The 19,024-nt window shown below is 39.8% G+C and overlaps 1 protein-coding gene across 4 annotated transcripts in view; it reads left to right on the top strand.

Annotated features, from left to right (window-relative positions):
- Positions 1 to 213: 213 nt before the first annotated feature.
- Positions 214 to 19,024, top strand: part of TSC22D2 (TSC22 domain family member 2) — a 54,612-nt gene continuing 35,801 nt past the window's right edge. Inside the window, exons 1-2 of one of the 4 annotated variants that reach the window (XR_008381629.1) lie at positions 214 to 4,827; positions 18,201 to 18,272. Coding sequence is in view for 2 of the 4 variants with exons in the window: in XM_053599384.1 (XP_053455359.1) it covers positions 2,879 to 4,827; positions 18,201 to 18,272 (2,021 nt within the window). In the remaining 2 variants the exon portion in view is untranslated. The remainder of the gene's footprint in view (positions 4,828 to 18,200; positions 18,273 to 19,024) is intronic. The other 3 variants (XM_053599384.1, XR_008381630.1, XM_053599385.1) reach the window with 3 other exon arrangements.

Raw genomic sequence — 19,024 nt, forward strand, 5'->3', positions numbered from 1 at the left:
TCTCATAATAAGTCCTATATATATCCTTTATGGAGAAATGACCTTACAGATTACTCCAAGATTTTTCCTTTAAATGTGTGATTTAATAGTTTCAGAACAAGTAATTTGGAAGTTTATGTAAGGTAACATAAATAGGCATACCATACTTATTTTTCCAAAAGCTGCACCGTGAACACCACTCACAGATAACCACTTTATTTTTTTATTTATTTATTTTTATTGTTGGGGATTCATTGAGGGTACAATAAGCCAGGCGGATAACCACTTTAAACAATCTGGTAAATCAATTCAAAATTAAATTTATCTTTAATAAATTCATATTGGATTTAACCAGTTGATCTAATTTATTAATGGAACACTGTCTCTAACAATTACTGAAATTACATATTTAGAAGTGAAACATTCCATTAGCTATCTTTTGCCACAATAGCAGCATAATGTTACACTTTGTTCCTTTACTTTTTTCCACCCCCTTAAGAAACAGGGATGTTATTATGTGGTCTTATTTCACATCCTGACCTCAGTCACTTGGGTTTGGAGAACATGGTTTTTACTAAGGTTAAAATATTTAGCTCTATAAATTGCTTACAACTAAGCACCTAAACAATTCTCTGCAAATTTTAATTTTCAAAACCTTTTTGGGATAAAAAGTATTTTCTTCTTCAAAGATTAGAAAACGGAGTAGAATAATTTACTGATTTAAGTCATCGTGATGTGATTGCTAAAGCAGCAGTAAACATGAAATCTTGATTTCCAGCAAGACTTCTTAGATTTTTACCTAAATGATGACTCTGTCAAACTTCAAGCCCACCCTCATTCTATTTTTTTAAATTTCAAATACAGTGAGAGTATGCAATCGTATTTATTTTTGCATAAAGAGGTTGCCAGATTTTGGCCACCCTCATTTTTCAACTGTTTAAAAAAATGGCTTTACCATTTTTTTTTTTTTGCCAGAAAGTAGCTACAAGATGATAAATTTGCAAGTATTTTCATAGTTGCTTTTTGTATTAGGACAGGAAAGGGTGCTTTCTGACTTTGTGGTTGTCGATGGCCCAATCCAAACCATATAATACCTTGGCTCCAACTAAGAGTTTTAGAATAAACAAAAGGAAGAACTATAACTATTTAACGCAGTAGGTTCTACATTTATGGGGCCCATAAGCTGATTTCGTGCTGAAAGTTAAAACAGTCCAAGGGTTTAAATGAACTCTTTGATCCTGGAATCACAGCAAATTCGGGAAATTTAGGAATGTGTTGGTAACCTCTAGGCCGTTGTTAGAGACAGAATTTCTGGCTGAAAGATCATTTTTCTGACTCCATCTGGCTTGTTGTTCTTGATTAATCATTCCCATTTCTTTCAGCATTTCACTCCTCTAACTACAGTGGTCAACATTTTTCTTCAGGACTTTTTAAGTGACTCGGTATCCCTTTTTATCTATCTAAAACACTCCAGCTCCCATTCCTGTCGCCCTCGTTTCACTAAGATTTTGCTAAACATTAGACGCAGCACATGACCTCCAATCTTCCCGTGTCTTAAAACAAACCACTATAAAAACGTTTGATTTAGCGCGATAGTAAGCTTCTTTTGGCTTGGAATTTAAAATTGCCTTTAGCTCTTCAACACTTAAAGAAGTCTCAGCGCAAATTTTAAATTTAAAAATTTTTAAATAAAGAAACCGCTCCCCTTTTTCAATCTTTAGCCCCGCCCACCGCCTTTCCTCCCCCCTCCACGCGAAACTGCAGGAAACCAGAGGGGGCGGGGCGGTGACGTCACGACGCCAGCGCGTCACGGAACGGCGGCGGCTGCGGCGCTGGCGGTGGCTGCGGCAGCGGCGGCATTTTAGTCGGCAGCGGCGGCAGCAACGGGGCTGCTGCTCCTCCCAGCATCCCTGGCGCGGCCATTTCAGCCCCATCTTGGCCGAGGGGAGGGAGCTGCAGTCGCCGCTTCAGCAGTTTGAATTTCAGTTTCTGCAGGGTTCAGGAACCCGGCGCACCGAGAAGGAGCCGAAGAAATCACCACCGCTACCTCACACCGCGGAGCGCCTCCGCTCGCCGGCCTGTGGTCGCCGCCGCCCCTCACTCTCAGGAGCCGCGAGGGGAGGCCGAGACCGCCGCCGCCCGCGGGGGTGGCTCCCCCTGTACGGGGAGGACCAAGCCGGCTTTCCCCTCCCCCAGAGCGGGTTTCCGCCAGAGACGGTCGACATGTCTCTGGGGCTGAGCTCCGGCTAGAGCCGGGGAAAGAGGGCCGCCCGCCCGAGCCTCAGCCCTGCCGCCTGACCGCGGACCTTCAGCCGACCCTGGCCCGCGGCTCCTGGTAGATTTAGGAATCTCCAACTCCGGACACACCACTCCTTCCCCGCCTTCCCGCAGTTGGAGAGCCCAGAGCCAACGCCGGCACGGGCCTGAGGAGCCGGAGCGGAGCAGCACCGCCCCTCACGCCGCTGCCGTTGCCGCCGCCGCCTCCTCCCCTTCGCCCTCCCACTCCCGCCCCCAGCCAAGGCCTGCTGACCGCGCGGAGCTGGACTGACCACGGTGGCCGGAGTCGGGAGAGGAAGCCGCCGACCCGCCCCTGAGATCGCGCTCTCGCCGCCGCTGGGGGGATTGAATTGAGGAGCCGCGGCCGCGGGAGGTGAAAGGAAGGAGCCGCCGCGATACCAGGACAGGGGTAGAGCCGAAGAGACCGACGCTGAGGCGAACCAGGAGGAGGATGTCTCTCCGGGCGGCGGGCGCCAGGCTCAGCCCGTGACTCGCCCAGCGGCGGGCCTCAGACCCCAGCGCGGACTCGGACATTGTCTTCGGGGTCCTGTCCTCTGCCCTCCCCAGTTTCCGGCAGGATCCCAGAGGAGCCGGCGTGCCTCTCTGCTCTCTAGCCTTCACCATGTCCAAGATGCCGGCCAAGAAGAAGAGTTGCTTCCAAATCACCAGTGTCACCACGGCCCAGGTGGCCACTAGCATCACCGAGGACACCGAGAGCTTGGACGACCCGGACGAGTCACGCACAGAAGACGTCTCTTCAGAGATTTTCGACGTCTCTCGGGCCACGGATTATGGCCCCGAAGAGGTTTGCGAGCGCAGCTCCTCCGAAGAGACGCTCAACAACGTTGGGGATGCGGAGACTCCCGGGACCGTGTCCCCGAACCTCCTCCTGGATGGGCAGCTGGCGGCCGCGGCGGCTGCTCCCGCCAACGGAGGAGGGGCCGTCTCAGCCCGGAGCGTGGCCGGAGCGCTCGCCAGTACCCTGACGGCGGCAGCGACTGCCACCTTGGCCTCCGCCTCCGGAGGACCGGGCGGGGGCCCACCCGCCGGATCAGGGTCAGCAGCCCCGGTTCAGCCTCCCACCACTTGTAGTTCCCGTTTCCGCGTGATCAAGCTGGACCACGGCAGCGGGGAGCCCTACCGACGCGGCCGATGGACGTGTATGGAATACTATGAGCGGGATTCAGACAGCAGCGTGCTGACCCGCTCCGGGGATTGCATTAGACACAGCAATACTTTCGACCAGACTGCAGAGCGGGACAGCGGCCTGGGCGCCACCGGAGGATCGGTGGTGGTAGTGGTGGCCTCCATGCAGGGGGCGCATGGGCCCGATTCGGGAACTGACAGCTCCTTCACTGCTGTGTCACAGCTACCCCCGTCGGAGAAAATGAGCCAGCCCACTCCGGCCCAGCCGCAGAGTTTCAGCGTTGGGCAGCCGCAGCCGCCGCCGCCCGTAGGTGGGGCTGTGGCTCAGAGCTCGGCTCCGCCGCCGTCGTTCCCTGGAGCCGCGGCAGGGCAGCAGCCAATGATGACAGCCGCGCAGCTGAGCCAGCCCCAGGGACCGGGGCCGGGCGGGCAGGGTCTGCCGCCGACGAATGTCACCCTGGCGCAGCCGTCCATGCCCCTGCCTTCGCAGCCGGGCCCGGCGGTCGGCGCGTGCGCGACGCAGCAGCCCCAGCAATTCGCGTACTCCCAGCCCCAGATGCCGCCGGGGCATTTGCTGCCCGTCCAGCCCTCTGGCCAGAGTGAATATCTGCAGCAGCACGTGGCCGGCCTGCAGCCACCGAGTCCCGCACAGCCCTCGGCTACGGGTGCCGGAGCGAGCCCAGTTACCGTCTCCAGCCTTTCCGTGGGCACCGGCCAGAATGTCTCCTCGGCGGGCGCGCAGATGATGGGCGCGTCTTCCCAGCCCAGTGAAGCTGTAGCGCCGGGGCCGGGACCGGCTCAAGGAGGGCAGGCGGCAACTTGTCAGCCACCCGGAGTGCCCGCAGCTGCTGTGGGAGGTGTGGTGCAGTCGTGCGTGGGTCCTACAGGGGCTGGGCAGCCCCAGTCCGTGCCTCCGCCGCAGTTGGGTGGCAGTGGTCAGCTGTCAACCGTACCTGGTGGCCCTCACGCCATGGTGCCCGGAGTTCCAAACGTGCCTGCAGCCGTGCCCGCTCCAAGCGTGCCTAGTGTGTCTACCACTTCTGTTACTATGCCAAATGTACCTGCGCCTCTGGCCCAGTCGCAGCAGCTGAGCAGCCATACGCCAGTCAGCAGGAGCAGCAGCATAATCCAGCAAGTCGGGCTGCCCTTAGCGCAAGGCACACATAGTGCACCAACAAGTCTACCACAATCTGACATAAGCCAGTTTCAGACTCAGACTCAGCCTTTAGTCGGTCAAGTTGACGATACTAGAAGAAAATCAGAACCCCTACCTCAACCATCACTTTCTCTCATTGCTGAAAATAAGCCTATTGTGAAGCCTCCTGTTGCAGATGCTCTGGCAAACCCTCTTCAGTTAACACCTATGAACAGTCTGGCCACCTCTGTATTCAGCATAGCTATTCCTGTTGATGGTGATGAAGACAGGTATGGAAATCTTTATTTTAAATATTTGATAGAAATGCTTGGCCAACATTGTAGTTTAGGATGTAGCTCTGGGGAGATTTCTTTTTTCAATTGAGGCTTTTAGATATAAAACTTAGTTTGTGTGTGTTAAAATTGATTTAGGTTGCTGATGTAAGAGTGTAATGAGAGAATCGTTTTTGTTAGAGTTGTTTAAAAGCACTGAAATGGGTAGAGATGCAACATTGTGTATCCAAAAGGTGAGTTTTAGCTTAATCCTTATAATTTAAAGGGGTAAGCTAGTATGTAACGTTCCCATCAGATTGTCCCTTTTGTACATATTATTTACACTTGAACACTTAAGGGGCAGAGTTTAATCAGTGAGTTTTGAGTATGAGACATAAAAATTACAAATTTTCCATTCTGGAACACCAGATGGATCTCTAGTGAGAAAATATCCAATTAAGGAATCTCCAGTGTGTCTGGAAAGGCTGGAGAGATAGTGGTGAAATGTTAAATCCAGCTTGGAAGATCATACTTAGTTCAGCCTTTTAATAAAAGGGGATAAAAGGTCATGACGTTTCCCAAGAAACTTTTTTTTTTTTGGTTAAGCAAAAAATGTATTGAAAAGATGTTCTTATTTTCTACCAGTTATTTTATTATAGGAAAGGGAGATATGAGATATAGAGTATTTTACAGTAGTAAAATCTGTAGTTCCTGAAATTAAGAGTAACTTTATAATAAAAGTATAAATGGCAGTTGGCTCTCTGTATTTAGGGGAGCTTTTTTAAAGGTTTAAGTGAAAATTGGTGTTTTCCTACACCAGTTCTACAATAGTTGTTGTTTGATTGTGGTTTAATGAGTCTTAGTGATTTATAAGGAAATGTCACGTGTAAATTTATATATTTTGCCAATTTTTGAAAGTCATTTGTTACAATATGTTAAAATTACAATTTAAAATTACAGAAAATTTCAGGAATTTTAATAAGTCAGACATTTATTTAGGGTTTTGTTTTGAGAGAGGTTAAGCTTAGATGTTTTTAAAAAGAGCAAAGTTAATTTTAGGGATTTCTAGAATAATTGGCATGTAGGAGAATATAATGAGATAATGTTAAAGCTTTTTCTTTTGTTTCTTCACTTTTTTCTTAGCTTATACCATTTCTTGCATTTTTGTTACATCTATTGGTTTGAAAGGTGTCTACTGAAATTCATTCATCTTTAAAGTTCATCTTTTACTGTAGGTGACTTGTTTGGGGTAGTCTTTCTTCCATTTGAGAACTCTTAAAGAATACCACGTGTGCATAAGTGAGCTAAGCTATTTAGTCATTGAAATTTTTTATGGATGGGACTACCAAGTAAAGAAACTGATTTCATAAGCCATCCAGAAAAATCCCTCAACTTTTATAGTCCCTACCATTTTCACTTACGGGGGCACACTTGAAATGTAGATTGAGAGTTTTTCCCCCCCATCTTTGGTAATAATCAAGAAGCATCTTCCCTTCTGTAGCTTCCAGAAGCCAATTTTCTTTTGAGTTGGTAAATAACCTTTGACTTACCTCTAACTTTACACTGCCCCATATTTCTTCAAGAAATGGCTACTTTCCCAGCCTCCCCCTCCTTTACACACACACACACACACACACACACAACCCTACCTGAGAATGAAGAATACATTTTCTCTTGTCTTCACACTGCTCAGTATACAGCATACATAATTACATTCTTCAGAACTTTAATATGATATAACACGAAGCAGAGAGTTCTGTGGGTAAATGGAAACTCTGAAATGTATTCTTTAGAGTATGACTGCAAAGATGCATTTATTTCTCCTTTTACTGTATTAAAAGTTGGTAATCCTCAAAAATCTCATTTCCAAACTTGTGAATATTTGAACTATAGATACTACTGTATCAACGTTCTTATCATTTGCATCAATCCAGTGCAGGGGTTTTGATTTGTGTGCAGCCCTATTTTAAACATGGTACTTCCTTCCTCACCCTGATCTTTTAAAATTTACATTGTTTGTCAAATGTTCACTTCTAGTTTTTGTTATACTCTTTCATTGACTTTTAATTTAACATGCTGGTTTCCAAGATGTAATCTTACACATTTGACTGTTTTTGTCACTGGATCAACATACCTGGTGAAGGAATAAATCTATTAAGTAGTAGTAGTATATATATATTTTTTAATGGAAAGCCTTTGTAAAAGAGTATTTTAAAATTTTATGTTTGAAATAACAAGTTTTCCAGGCATATGTTTAAATTATCAAAATGAATGCTTTGAATTAAAATAAAATCAATATGTAGTTTTATATCCAGTCATTCATAAATGAAACAAAACAAATTGGAGGGTAAGATCTGGAGTAATTATGACTTAAACTGTGAATAGGTTGACCAATTTTAGATCCTAAGGAAATATTAATAAAAATCTTTGCTTTTGAAAAGAATTTAAGACTTCAGTAAACACTCAGTTTCTTCGAGTAAAGGGAGGAAAGTGGAACATCAACAAAAAAGGTCTAAGTGGTTTAGGTTGAGATACCAAAAACTCTGTTACTTTTGGTTACCTTCCCTAATACATGGCTCTATATTGGCTCAATTTTGAGATTATTTATATTAAAGAACCAGGCCATATATTAATACATCTTAATACAGTCACACCTTTAAAAGAGCTGATGGTTGTATGTGCAAAAAGTTCTCAGTCAGCATTACCTGTTGACTCTATGTTATTAATTACCTTAAAGATTATGTATCTTTCTAGCCATTCTCATTAGAAAAGCTAATGGTCAGTTGTTGAGATTCTTCAGATTTATTTTGTATAAACCGGTGATAGTTGAAAATACAGTTCATTAAAAAGGTATGTAGACACTTTTACAGTGAACATTACAAAATTTGTTTAAACTACCTACGCTCTTAACAGACTCTTTTTCTGTGAATGAGGGGAGGAGCAAAATATTACTGGCACTTGTAGAAAAGGAACACAGTACAGATTGCTTTCCATAGATAGTTGACCAGTGTGAACTCTGTAGGTGGCATTCCAAGAGCTGTTTACCAGTGGCTGGAATGGTGAACTGTCATTTGTAGTGAAAGATTGAAAACCTGATTTTAAGGATCCCTTGGTGACAAATCTCTCTATCTTCTTGTTTATGGTTTTATTTGTGTAGTTTGCTAATAGCTACTGATAAAGTATTATAAACTGTTGGTGTCTACTCCGGAGGCTGAGGCAAGAGAATCGCTTAAGCCCAGGAGTTTGAGGTTGCTGTGAGCTATGTGAGGCCACGGCACTCTACCGAGGGCCATAAAGTGAGACCCTGTCTCTACAAAAAAAAAAAAAAAAAAAAACAAAACTGTTGGTGTGTTAAGTAGTGTGTCCTGGTATATGCTATAAATACAGATTTTGTATGTATACATATATGTTTTTTAAATTAAATGCTCCGCTTTTTTTAAACTTTAAGTGAGAGGATTAAGTAAATGTGTATGTTAATCTTTGCTGTAAAACCTATTGGTAATTTTAGAGCTCTGTTATATGAAAATCTCGCTGCATTTAAGTCTTTAAAAATGGAAACTCCTTGTCTATTTCTTAGGAGCTTACTTATATTTTTCTTGAATTGTGGAGGTAATTTTGCTCTTTAACCTTTACGCTTCATGTGTAAATCACACTAGATAATATCTAAGCCTTTGAGAAAGTATTCCTACCAAGAAATCAGTAATTAAAATGTAAAACCTGGGCGGCGCCTGTGGCTCAGTTGGTAAGGCGCTGGCCCCATATGCCGAGGGTGGCGGGTTCAAACCCGGCCCCGGCTGAACTGCAACCAAAAAATAGCTGGGCGTTGTGGCAGGCGCCTGTAGTCCCAGCTGCTTGGGAGGCTGAGGCAAGAGAATCGCTTAAGCCCAGGAGTTGGAGGTTGCTGTGAGCTGTGTGATGCCATGGCACTCTACCGAGGGCCATAAAGTGAGACTCTGTCTCTACAAAAAAAAAATAAATAAAAATAAAATGTAAAACCCTACGTTTGTGATGTTCAGTATAAAAACTGATATTGATGCATTCATTAAGAATGCCACACTGATAACTAAAATATACTTTATTCATAAACATGGCTCTAAATAAAGAAAATTAAGTATTTCCAGGAAGGCTTATGATTTCCCAAAGTACTTGAAATGCCCCAAATTGAAAATTTGTGTTACGAGTGTGGCCATTTGTATTCACAGCAACACATTTTGTTTATAATTTTGTGAACTAAATATCATATAATTTGTGAACTAAATATCATATAAGCCAAACATATATGTTAATTTCTTTAGAAAATATAGTTGCTTACAGTTCAGCACCTATAGCACAGTGGTTATAGTACCATCCACATACACTGAGGCTGGCAGGTTGTAACCCAGCCCAGGCCAGCTAAACAACAATGACAACTTCAACAACAATTAAAAAAATAGCCGGGCGTTGTGGCGGGCGCCTGTAGTCCTAGCTACTTGGGAGGCTGAGGTAAGAAAATCACTTAAGCCCAAGAGTTGGAGGTTGCTGCAAGCTGTTACACCCCAACACTCTACCAGGGGTGACATAGTGAGACTCTGTCTCCAAAAAGAAAGGAAGAAAGAAAATATAGTTGCTTATATGTCATAGATAATAAGGATTTCAAGTAGCTGTTTTAGTGACACTTGCTTTTTCCCTGTAAGGAAGAGGTATGAGGTTACAAATCTTGAACTAAATCATCTTTATGAGAAGTCATTTTATATAAAACTGGTAGTAGGAGTATGTTTATTCTCTACTAACTGAGAATAAAAATAATACCAATTCATTTGTTCTTCCAGAATTCTGTTAGCACTAATTTGGCAATAGTAAAATACAGCACTGGATTCATGGATCTGGTACTTGATAATTTTGAATGGAAATATATCTTTCTCTGTACCAGAAAAGATTGGAAGTAGCCATGGCTCTCTACTATTCTCTAGTAAAAAAGAGCAGCCCCCACCAGTTAGATCAGTGGTTCTCAACCTTCCTAATGCCGCAGCCCTTTAATATAACGGTTCCTGTGGGTCGTGACCCACAGGTTGAGAACTGCTGAGTTAGGTGATAAAGATACCAAAATAAATCTTTCTTACTAAAGGAATGGTAGTTAAAAGGTTATAAAAGAATTCTGATTTTTCCTTTTCCTAAAATGGCAGGAGGTGCAGTGGGGAATTGTGGAGTAAAAGCAGGTATCCAAGATGGAAGAAGATACAGTAGAATAGTAGCTGGGCACAGTTCAAGAACAGCATGAGCTACAGGGAGACCCAGGCTCTAAAAATAGCTGGGCGTTGTGGAGGGTGCCTGTAGTCCCAGCTACTTGGAAGGCTTGAGGCAAGAGGATCACTTGAGCCCAAGAATTTGAGGTTGCTGTGAGCTATGACACCCTGGCAGTCTATCAAGGGTGACAAAGTGAGACTCTCAAAAAAAAAAAAAAAAAAAAAGGGGCAAGAAAATACAATAGAATAACATGAAATATGGTCTCAGAAAGAAGAACGCTTGTTAATAGTATATATATTTTCTTAAGAGATACTGTTTATTTCTTCTTTGCTTTTTTAAATACTTAAGTATGAGGAAGGAGAAAATCTATAAAAAGCAGATCTGTCTGGTTAAATGTCACCTGAATAATGTTTGTTGTCTAAGTGTTAATGGGAAGGGCAGATTTTTAGTAAATACTAGTCCTTGATGGTATTTAAGGAGTATGTACAGCAAAACTCCTGAATTGGAATAAATCTTTAAGCTTATGGTTTTTCTTTAAATTAATGGGCTTTGTGATTCAAGACTGCTGAAGTATTTAGATGATACAATACTAATTACTGTACCCACAAAAAGTATGTGTACCTGAATTACTGGTATTAATGTCTTTCTCACAGCAATTCTTGAGCATACCAAATTATTCAGTGTATGTTATATTCTTAATCTGGCATTGTTTAGGGCAAAAAATGGGTCTCCCTGATTAAGTTTTAGGAATACTAGCTAATTTGCATCGTTCCAAGACATTACTCCATGACTCTGATAAGTATACTTTGATCTGTACACTTCAGATTTGGCTGGTGTTATTAAGTCACAAACCAATGGGGGGAGGTGAAGGACATGAGAAAACAAACCATCCCTTATGGCCTCCCTATTGATATGCAATTGTTTAAAGATATATTGATGAATTGGCTATTTTATCTCTAAAAAGTATGTGCATAATTTATACTTTTAAATCAGGTGAATTAAATTTCATCTATGCCTCTCTGGATTACTTGCTTAACTTTCAAGTTTAAAAGTCCAGATCCCATTAAGCATTTTAGTTCTTTGTACTCAAATGTAACGCTTGTTTTAAGAAAAAAAAAAGTATGCACTCTTAGATTTTTAGATTGTATATCTATAAATGATGGTTAAGTGAAAATTCTGCAGATAATTGGGCTAATTTTTTTGTGTTCATCTTGTCCCAGTACATGCACCTATGATTAAACAGGACAAATGAGTGAAGTTTAAATATTAAATTACTTAAAATTACTTTCCCACAAGCTTACTAAAACTTTACTGAAGGGTTTTGCTATGCAGTAGATAAACTTTGTGATTAATGTGTTAATTATTATAAATGTAAATTTAATTTTAAATGTTATTTTTAATGTTTTAGGCTATTCCTTGTCGTTATTACACCAGTAAATTGTTTAATCTGTGATGAAGGATTCCCAAGTCAAAGTTTTAGCCCACTAGAACCTAAAGTAGAATTAGAATTCAGTTTTACCAAGTGGTTTTGTATATTAAAACAAAACAAATCCTTGCTTGGTATATGGTCTACCTAGCCTTTGAAAACAAAAACAAACAGGAGGGGAACTTATAATCAATAGAACTGGTAATGTGTTTAATTATGTCTTAACATATCATGTAAGTGACCATTACAGACAGTGGAATCAGGCATACCTTTTGTAAAATCCAAGTGTGCAGCATATTTGAAGTATTTTCCCTTCAGTTACTTGGTTAGTTCTCGTTTTTCCCATATGAAAGATAGGGATAAAGAGAATAGAGTTGAAAGGATTAAATGAGAGGTATACAATTTGTGAATAATCCATAAAATAAGGCAATATGTTATGGCAAACAGTATATCACAGAATGTTAATATTTCAGTGTCCAAACTGCTCTCTCAGATCACCCCTGGCATGCTGTAAATCACACCGAGAGTCTTTGATTTTAATCTGAAAGTATGATTGTTTAGTATAGATGTCAGAGGAAAGACTAGGTCAGAGATTAGTAAGAACTATGGAAAATTGTGTTCTAGTTCTGACTTTTCTACCCCTTATCTGATTTTTTTGGTTGTCATTTAACTTTGGTTTTTCTCATTAGTAAAATTAGATTTTAAGACTTGATCAAATTTTAAGATTTCTTCTAGCCCTGTGTATATGAGTTCATACACTCGGATGTGCTTCGTGAGAGGGCCATAAACTTAACCCTTCCTCTTGTTAAATCCTTTTCTTGCCACTGGACTATTGTGAAGTTCACAAACACTTATAGCTAGGTTAAATGCCCTAGAAAATACTTAAAACAGGGTGTCATTCATTAAGCTTTTGTTGTATTCTCCAGGTAATGAGCTGTGGCATATATTGATATAAGACTGTCTTGGGCGGCGCCTGTGGCTCAGTGGGTAGGGCGCTGGCCCCCCATACCGAGGGTGGTTGGTTTGAACCCGGCCCCAGCCAAACCGTAACAAAAAAATAGCCAGGTGTTGTGGCAGGTGCCTGTAGTCCCAGCTACTTGAGAAGCTGAGGCAAGAGAATCGCCTAAGTCCAAGAGCTGGAGGTTGCTGTGAGCCGTGATGCCACGGCATTCTACCCAGGGCGACAAATGAGACTCTGTTTCTAAAAAGAAAGAAAGAAAAAAATAAGACTGTCTTGCCTTCTAAGTTCTCAGGCTATATGAGAATGATGATCACATGTATACTTTGATATATATTGTAAATATAAAATACTAATGGGAACAGTTTGGGACATCAAACCAGATTGGATTAGGAGGTAGTAGTTAGACTGACTCCTGCTTAAAAATAACTGCATAAAAAAAAAAAAAAACTCTGCATAGGTAATACATTTATATAGTTCACATTTCTTTTTTTTTTTTTTTTTGGCCGGGGCTGGGCTTGAACACGCCACCTCCGGCATATGGGACCGGCGCCCTACACGTTGAGCCACAGGCGCCGCCCTTAGTTCACATTTCAAGATGTGTAAAAGTATAAGTTGAAACCCTCTCTCCCACCTCTATCTTCCAACTGCCTAATTTCTGTCCTCAGAAGCAACCCATTGTTAATTATACATTCTTAGTTACGATAGTATGTTGTTAAAGCTTTCTGAGGCTGACTCTTAAACTCAATCTTAAAAGAGTCATTCAAATTAAGTCACTGATAAGAGAAAGGGATGGTTGCCATAGCAGAAGTAGGAAGGCAGTTTGTATAATGATATGGAAGAGCGAGGATCTATTATATTATCGTATTTGGAAAATGATGTGATTAATATGTACCCCAGTGAAGGGCTTAAGTGTCATGGCAAGAAATTTAGATTTTTAGAGTAAATTTATGGTTTCTATTAAAGGAATATCTAGGGGAGTGCTGACTTCCCAAAATTGTAATTCTAGTCCAATGAAATGTGCTAAATACTTTGGTACACCTAGCTCAAGTTGAAGTATTCTGTCTACCTCCAAATATTACCTTGATGATGGCAAAACATTTGATACATATTCAGGCATTCTACCATAATTTTATTTTTATGAAGCATAATTTGGAAACTATAATCCTGTATTAAACACAAATAAAGCTTATGTCAAGCCTTGTATATACATATATAATCTCATTTGATCTTTTCAACAACCTGTCACTAAGTGTTTTCTTTCCCTTTTTAATTAAGGAAACCGAGGCTCTGAGGATGAGTCATATAGCTATTATAAGTAATGAAGTATAGACTTAAGGGTTCATTACAAAAGTTTTGAGATACACAAAAATTAAGTAACAAAATCCTTGCAGACAGAAACAAAGCCCTCCTAGCAATACCAATAAGCTGAGCAAGTTGAAACTTGCATGGGTGAATCAGAAGGGATGCTGTCAACTGTGTTTCTTGGAAGTAAAGTAATGAACCATAACATAGTCTGTCTCAAAACTTTTGTATGTGACCTATGTACTCAGAATTTGATCCCAAAGCCAAATGCTCTTGAATATTCTCAGAATTAAAGGTTTGCTGTATTACTTGGCAGACCTTAAGGTGGGAAGAAGGAAAAGCTACTGTAGCCACTGATTTGTTGTATTGTAACCTTATACCTAGAGGATGCTTTTAGTCATTTAAAATCCACAGATATTAGAGATGGCCCTTATTGATCTACTTTCTTTTGTTTCTATTTAGAGGTCTCTGAAGTCAGATTTCTCCATAGCAAGAGAAAGTGGTATCCCTGAATTCAGTACTCAAACCTCATGCATTAAGCTTGGACAGTGTTTTAGTTTAGTTTTTTATTATTAAATCATAGCTATGTACATAGTTTAGTTTTTAAGCTATGGGGTGTATGCATGTTTTTCCTCTCTGTTAAGCTGTTAGTGACCTTACAATGATAGTATATTGTTAAAGTAGGTAGATATGCCACAAGCTCTGAGTCACTTTATGGTGTACTACTTGAATATACTTGGAAATTAACATGACTGTTTAGTACATAAAGTCAGGGAGAAAATAGTGTATTTTTTTTTTTTGATAGTTTTGAAAACTATAGATAAACAGCATTTTTATTTACGTGTCTTCCTAAGAATTGCTTCATTGACTATGTTTAGAATGGTACTTTATTTTAACATCAAATAAATTGACAGAAAACTGGTTCACATTTTCATTTCTTGAGCAGAAGAGAATTTGTGACTAAAAATTGCATAAAATTCAGTATTTCCTTCTAATAAAATTTTTGATTTTAGTTGCCTCTTGATGCCTTCAGATTCCATAGACTGTAACCTTGATTTGATCCCATTAACAGCATTTTCCTTGGCTCTTAATCTGCTCGATTGTGTACAGTTCCAAAATAGAAGTCTCAGATGATTGACCCCTTCAGTATTTACAAATGGCTCTTTTCACCTATATTTTCACAGACTTGACTCCTTTAATTTATGCCTCTTAATTATTGTTTTGAGACTGTTGTTGCTATTTGCTAAAAATTCCTCAGTTTATGGATAAAATCTCAGTTGAAGTATTCCAGAAACAACAAAAAAATACATTTTAATTAGACTGTCTAAATTTTTCTTCTTAGAATCTGGAGTGTTTAAAATTCTTTATAGTATATAGATTGTATAACTCCAAATGAGTAATACAATTTTAAATGTGTAGAGTGATTGTTAATGGTCAATTTTTGCAACTTCAGTGTATTCTAATATGTTCTAAAAATTTTAGGCCCATTTATAGTTTTTAATTTCATAGGTTTTTGCACATCCCAAGATTTACTAATTGCAGATGTATTATTTTTTCACTTATGGGAAATATTTCACCAGTAAGCTGTAAAAATGCTAGTTTCGTAACTTAAGGCATATGACTTCATTTGAAACTAATTTATTGGCATGTGAATTTGATTTGAATTAAATATTTATATTTCCAGAGTAAGAATATCTAAAGTTTTTTTTAAAGAATGTTACTTTATATTATGAATACTTTTAAATGAATATTTAATACCCAACTTAGAGAATAACTTATAAGTTTACTGTGTATTCTCTTGTATTTATTACCTTCCTTTTTGAGTCACTCTCTTTAAACTTGAGGTCTCCAAACAGACCTGTGAGGATAGCGAAATAGTTCCCATATGGTCCTGGGCAGGCCTGGTTTAAAAAAAAACCCCAAAAGCTTCTAAAACAGCCATATTTAATTGATTCAGTTGGTTTTCTTATATGTCTTACTGATCTCCAAGTATAGTGAAAAAAGTACCCTGACACTTAAGAGGATATAAGCTGTTAAATAAACCATAGTTAGAAGCCTCTTAAACTTTTCTTGTTATTAGCAGATCTAATCAGTACTTTTGATTGCCTTATGCCTAGTTAAGAGGAAAGTAGGAAAATGGTTAAAATAATAATGGAAAGGAATTGAAGTAGGGCAAGCAATGAGAAGTACACATATTAAAGACTCCTTTTTTTTTTTTTTGTAGAGACAGAGTCTCACTTTATGGCCCTCGGTAGAGTGCCGTGGCCTCACACAGCTCACAGCAACCTCCAGCACCTGGGCTTAAGCAATTCTCTTGCCTCAGCCTCCCGAGTAGCTGGGACTACAGGCGCCCGCCACAACGCCCGGCTATTTTTTGGTTGCAGTTTGGCCGGGGCTGGGTTTGAACCCGCCACCCTCGGTATATGGGGCCGGCGCCTTACGGACTGAGCCATAGGCGCCGCCCCATATTAAAGACTCCTAATTAAACAACTGCTCTGGTGGTACTCTGGCATCTAGTGGCTATCTTTTCTAGTTTTAAATTATCTAAGAGGTACATACTTACTGGTTAAAAATGCCTTCTAAAAATAATTTTTGAAAACAATATTTAACTCAAGTCTCCATTTAAGTTTTGAAATCACAGAATTCTGTCATATTTGTTTTGTTACGTGATCGTTGATATTCCATGGATCTTGGAAGTAGTTTTCTTATTGTACTCCTTCAGAAACTTCACAGCACTTATTACGGCCTCAGAATTGTCATGTATCTAAATTTTATTTTGTAGATAAAAACAGTAGTTATTGAACATTGACTTTATGCTAGGAGCTTTACATATAGTCTCAATTCTTCAGCCATCCTGCCATTTAAGAGATAAAGAGATGGACCTAGAGCAGTATTTTCCAACTGTTTTTATCTCACAGCACAGTTGAACCTGTAGTTAAACTAATGTGGCCAAATTTAAATGATGTTGATAAAATAAAAAAATATAATTACTGTAGTTGGCACTTCTTTCAGAAATAATTTAATTAATGATCTTTACAAATCAGTTGAAAAATCAACGACCTAGAGAGATAAAAATTTAACTCTGTTTAGTGTAGTTGTATTAAGTATACATTCTGGGATCAGATGGCCTCTTACTAACTCTGTGACATAAGGCAGGTTACTTCTGTCTGACCCGGTTTTTTCATTTGCGAGGTGGGAATAATAATGGAACCCACCTCTTAGGGTTGTTGTCAGAATTAACTTAATACGCTGGGTGCCCGTAGCTCAGCAGTTAGGGTGCCAGCCACATCCTCTAGGGCTGGTGGGTTCAAACCCAGCTGGGCCTGCTAAATAAACAAACAAAAAAATAGCCAGGCGTTGTGGCAGGCGCCTGTAGTCCCAGCAACTATGGAGGCCGAGGCAATAGAAATGCTTGAGCCCAGGAGTTTGAGGTTGCTGTAAGCTATGATGCCATGGCACTCTATTGAGGGAGACAAAGTGAGACTGTTTCAATTTAAAAAAAAAAACTGACTTAATAAAGGTAAAGCAGTTAGAATAGTGTGTGGTGCATAATCAAAACATATATTCTTTGCTGCTGCTCTTATTCTGCTGTCTCATGGGCTAAGAATTTTTAAAGTGTGGCAAGTTTTTCTTAGGCCCCAGACATAACAGGTTGAGGGTGGGGGAAACTAGAAGTGTTCTGAATAGGAGGAGGAACTGTTTAGGAAGTAGGTTAGTCAAAGGTTTAATTCCCTGTGAACCATTTGTGAGAATTGAGGTGAATCATACATACTGGGAGCTTGCCCAGTTAAGCCCATTAGATAAGAATCTATAGTGATAGCCCTAGGGAATGTGTAGACATGAATGATAATTATGGTAAGTAGGCTCTTAACCCTTTTTAAGGGGCACTGTGCTAATATAAGACGTTAGAAAGCTGCCACAGAATTACAGTGCCACTTTTTACCCTGGCAGAGAAACCACACATAAATGGATTCTGAAGGTGAAAATGTGTCACATCTAACCCAGGGAAGAACTCTTCATTGTTCATTGATTGTCAAACCCTTCTCACTTTTAACAGCCTAAGAAGAGTTTTTATATTGTGAAATATAGCTTATTTTGCATAAATACCATAAGAACAGTTTCGTTAAACTGCTAAATCAATAGGTATTTATAAAGGCATCTGATGCAGATTATATGTAGACTATGAACTAGTCGCATTCATGTCCACATACAAAAAATTGGATGCCACTTAGTATTTAATTTTTTCTGTGTTACTACTTTATTTTAGAACTATGATCCTGAGTTATTGTTGAGTCTTAGGGATTTTGTCCTATTTTTAAATTCTTTTAAAGTATTGTTTTAAGCAAACTTGCATAGTTTATTCCTTTTTTATTAAAGCAGTTACACTGTATTAGAAATCTAAAATCTTCCATTTTTTTGCAAGTAGTGATTAATTGTATATTCTCAACTTCATTTCCATTTGAATCTTGGATCTCACAGGAATCCTTCAACTGCTTTCTACCAAGCGTTCCATTTGAACACGTTTCAGGAATCAAAGAGCCTCTGGGATAGGTATGATACTTAACATATGGAATGCATACATGGGAAAGTGTATGCATGAATTGCTTTGCACTTATACCAGTTTCTCATCATTAAAACTGATATATGTTATTTTAGTGGGGGGGGAATCGTGTGGAATATAGCATGGGACAAAGCAGCAAAATAAACCAAAAAGACAGTCTATATTTTACATAGAAAATAAATGTACTTTTTAAAATTATATCTTGTATTTTAAGTATATTTTAAACGTTTTACATATTCTTCTGAATTTTACAATATGAAATTGCCACAGCCCCAGTGTATTTTAATGCAAAAATATATCCTATAAAATAAGCTATCTATAGTTATTTTAATTTTTGTGCTATTTTATATGGTTTCTCTGTAAAAGCCATAGTGACTTAAAGGAAAATGTTATTTCAAGTTAAGAAATTAGAGGAGGGACAAGACCAAGGTATCAAAGTAGTCATTATTTAATTTTTTTGGCAAGAAACCTTAACATCAAGTTTGTTTTTTAGAATTTACTAGGTCTGCATTATTGATTTGTAAACCCCTAAAACAGTTTACTTTCTCACAGAAATGTAGTATAGATTTTATTTTTAACTTTTCAAAAGGCTTAGAGTTCATTTATGATAAAAGATACTTTGGTTTATCTTTCTGCTTAACACACATTTTAAGTAGCATATGCTCTGTTCAGTTATTTTGCTGAATATTTATTAGCACTCCATCATTTTGTGTTTAATTAATAGAACTTGAGTGCAAACGGT

The sequence above is a fragment of the Nycticebus coucang genome, chromosome 8 (genome assembly GCF_027406575.1).
Source record: "Nycticebus coucang isolate mNycCou1 chromosome 8, mNycCou1.pri, whole genome shotgun sequence".
Classification (NCBI taxonomy): Eukaryota; Metazoa; Chordata; class Mammalia; order Primates; family Lorisidae; genus Nycticebus; species Nycticebus coucang.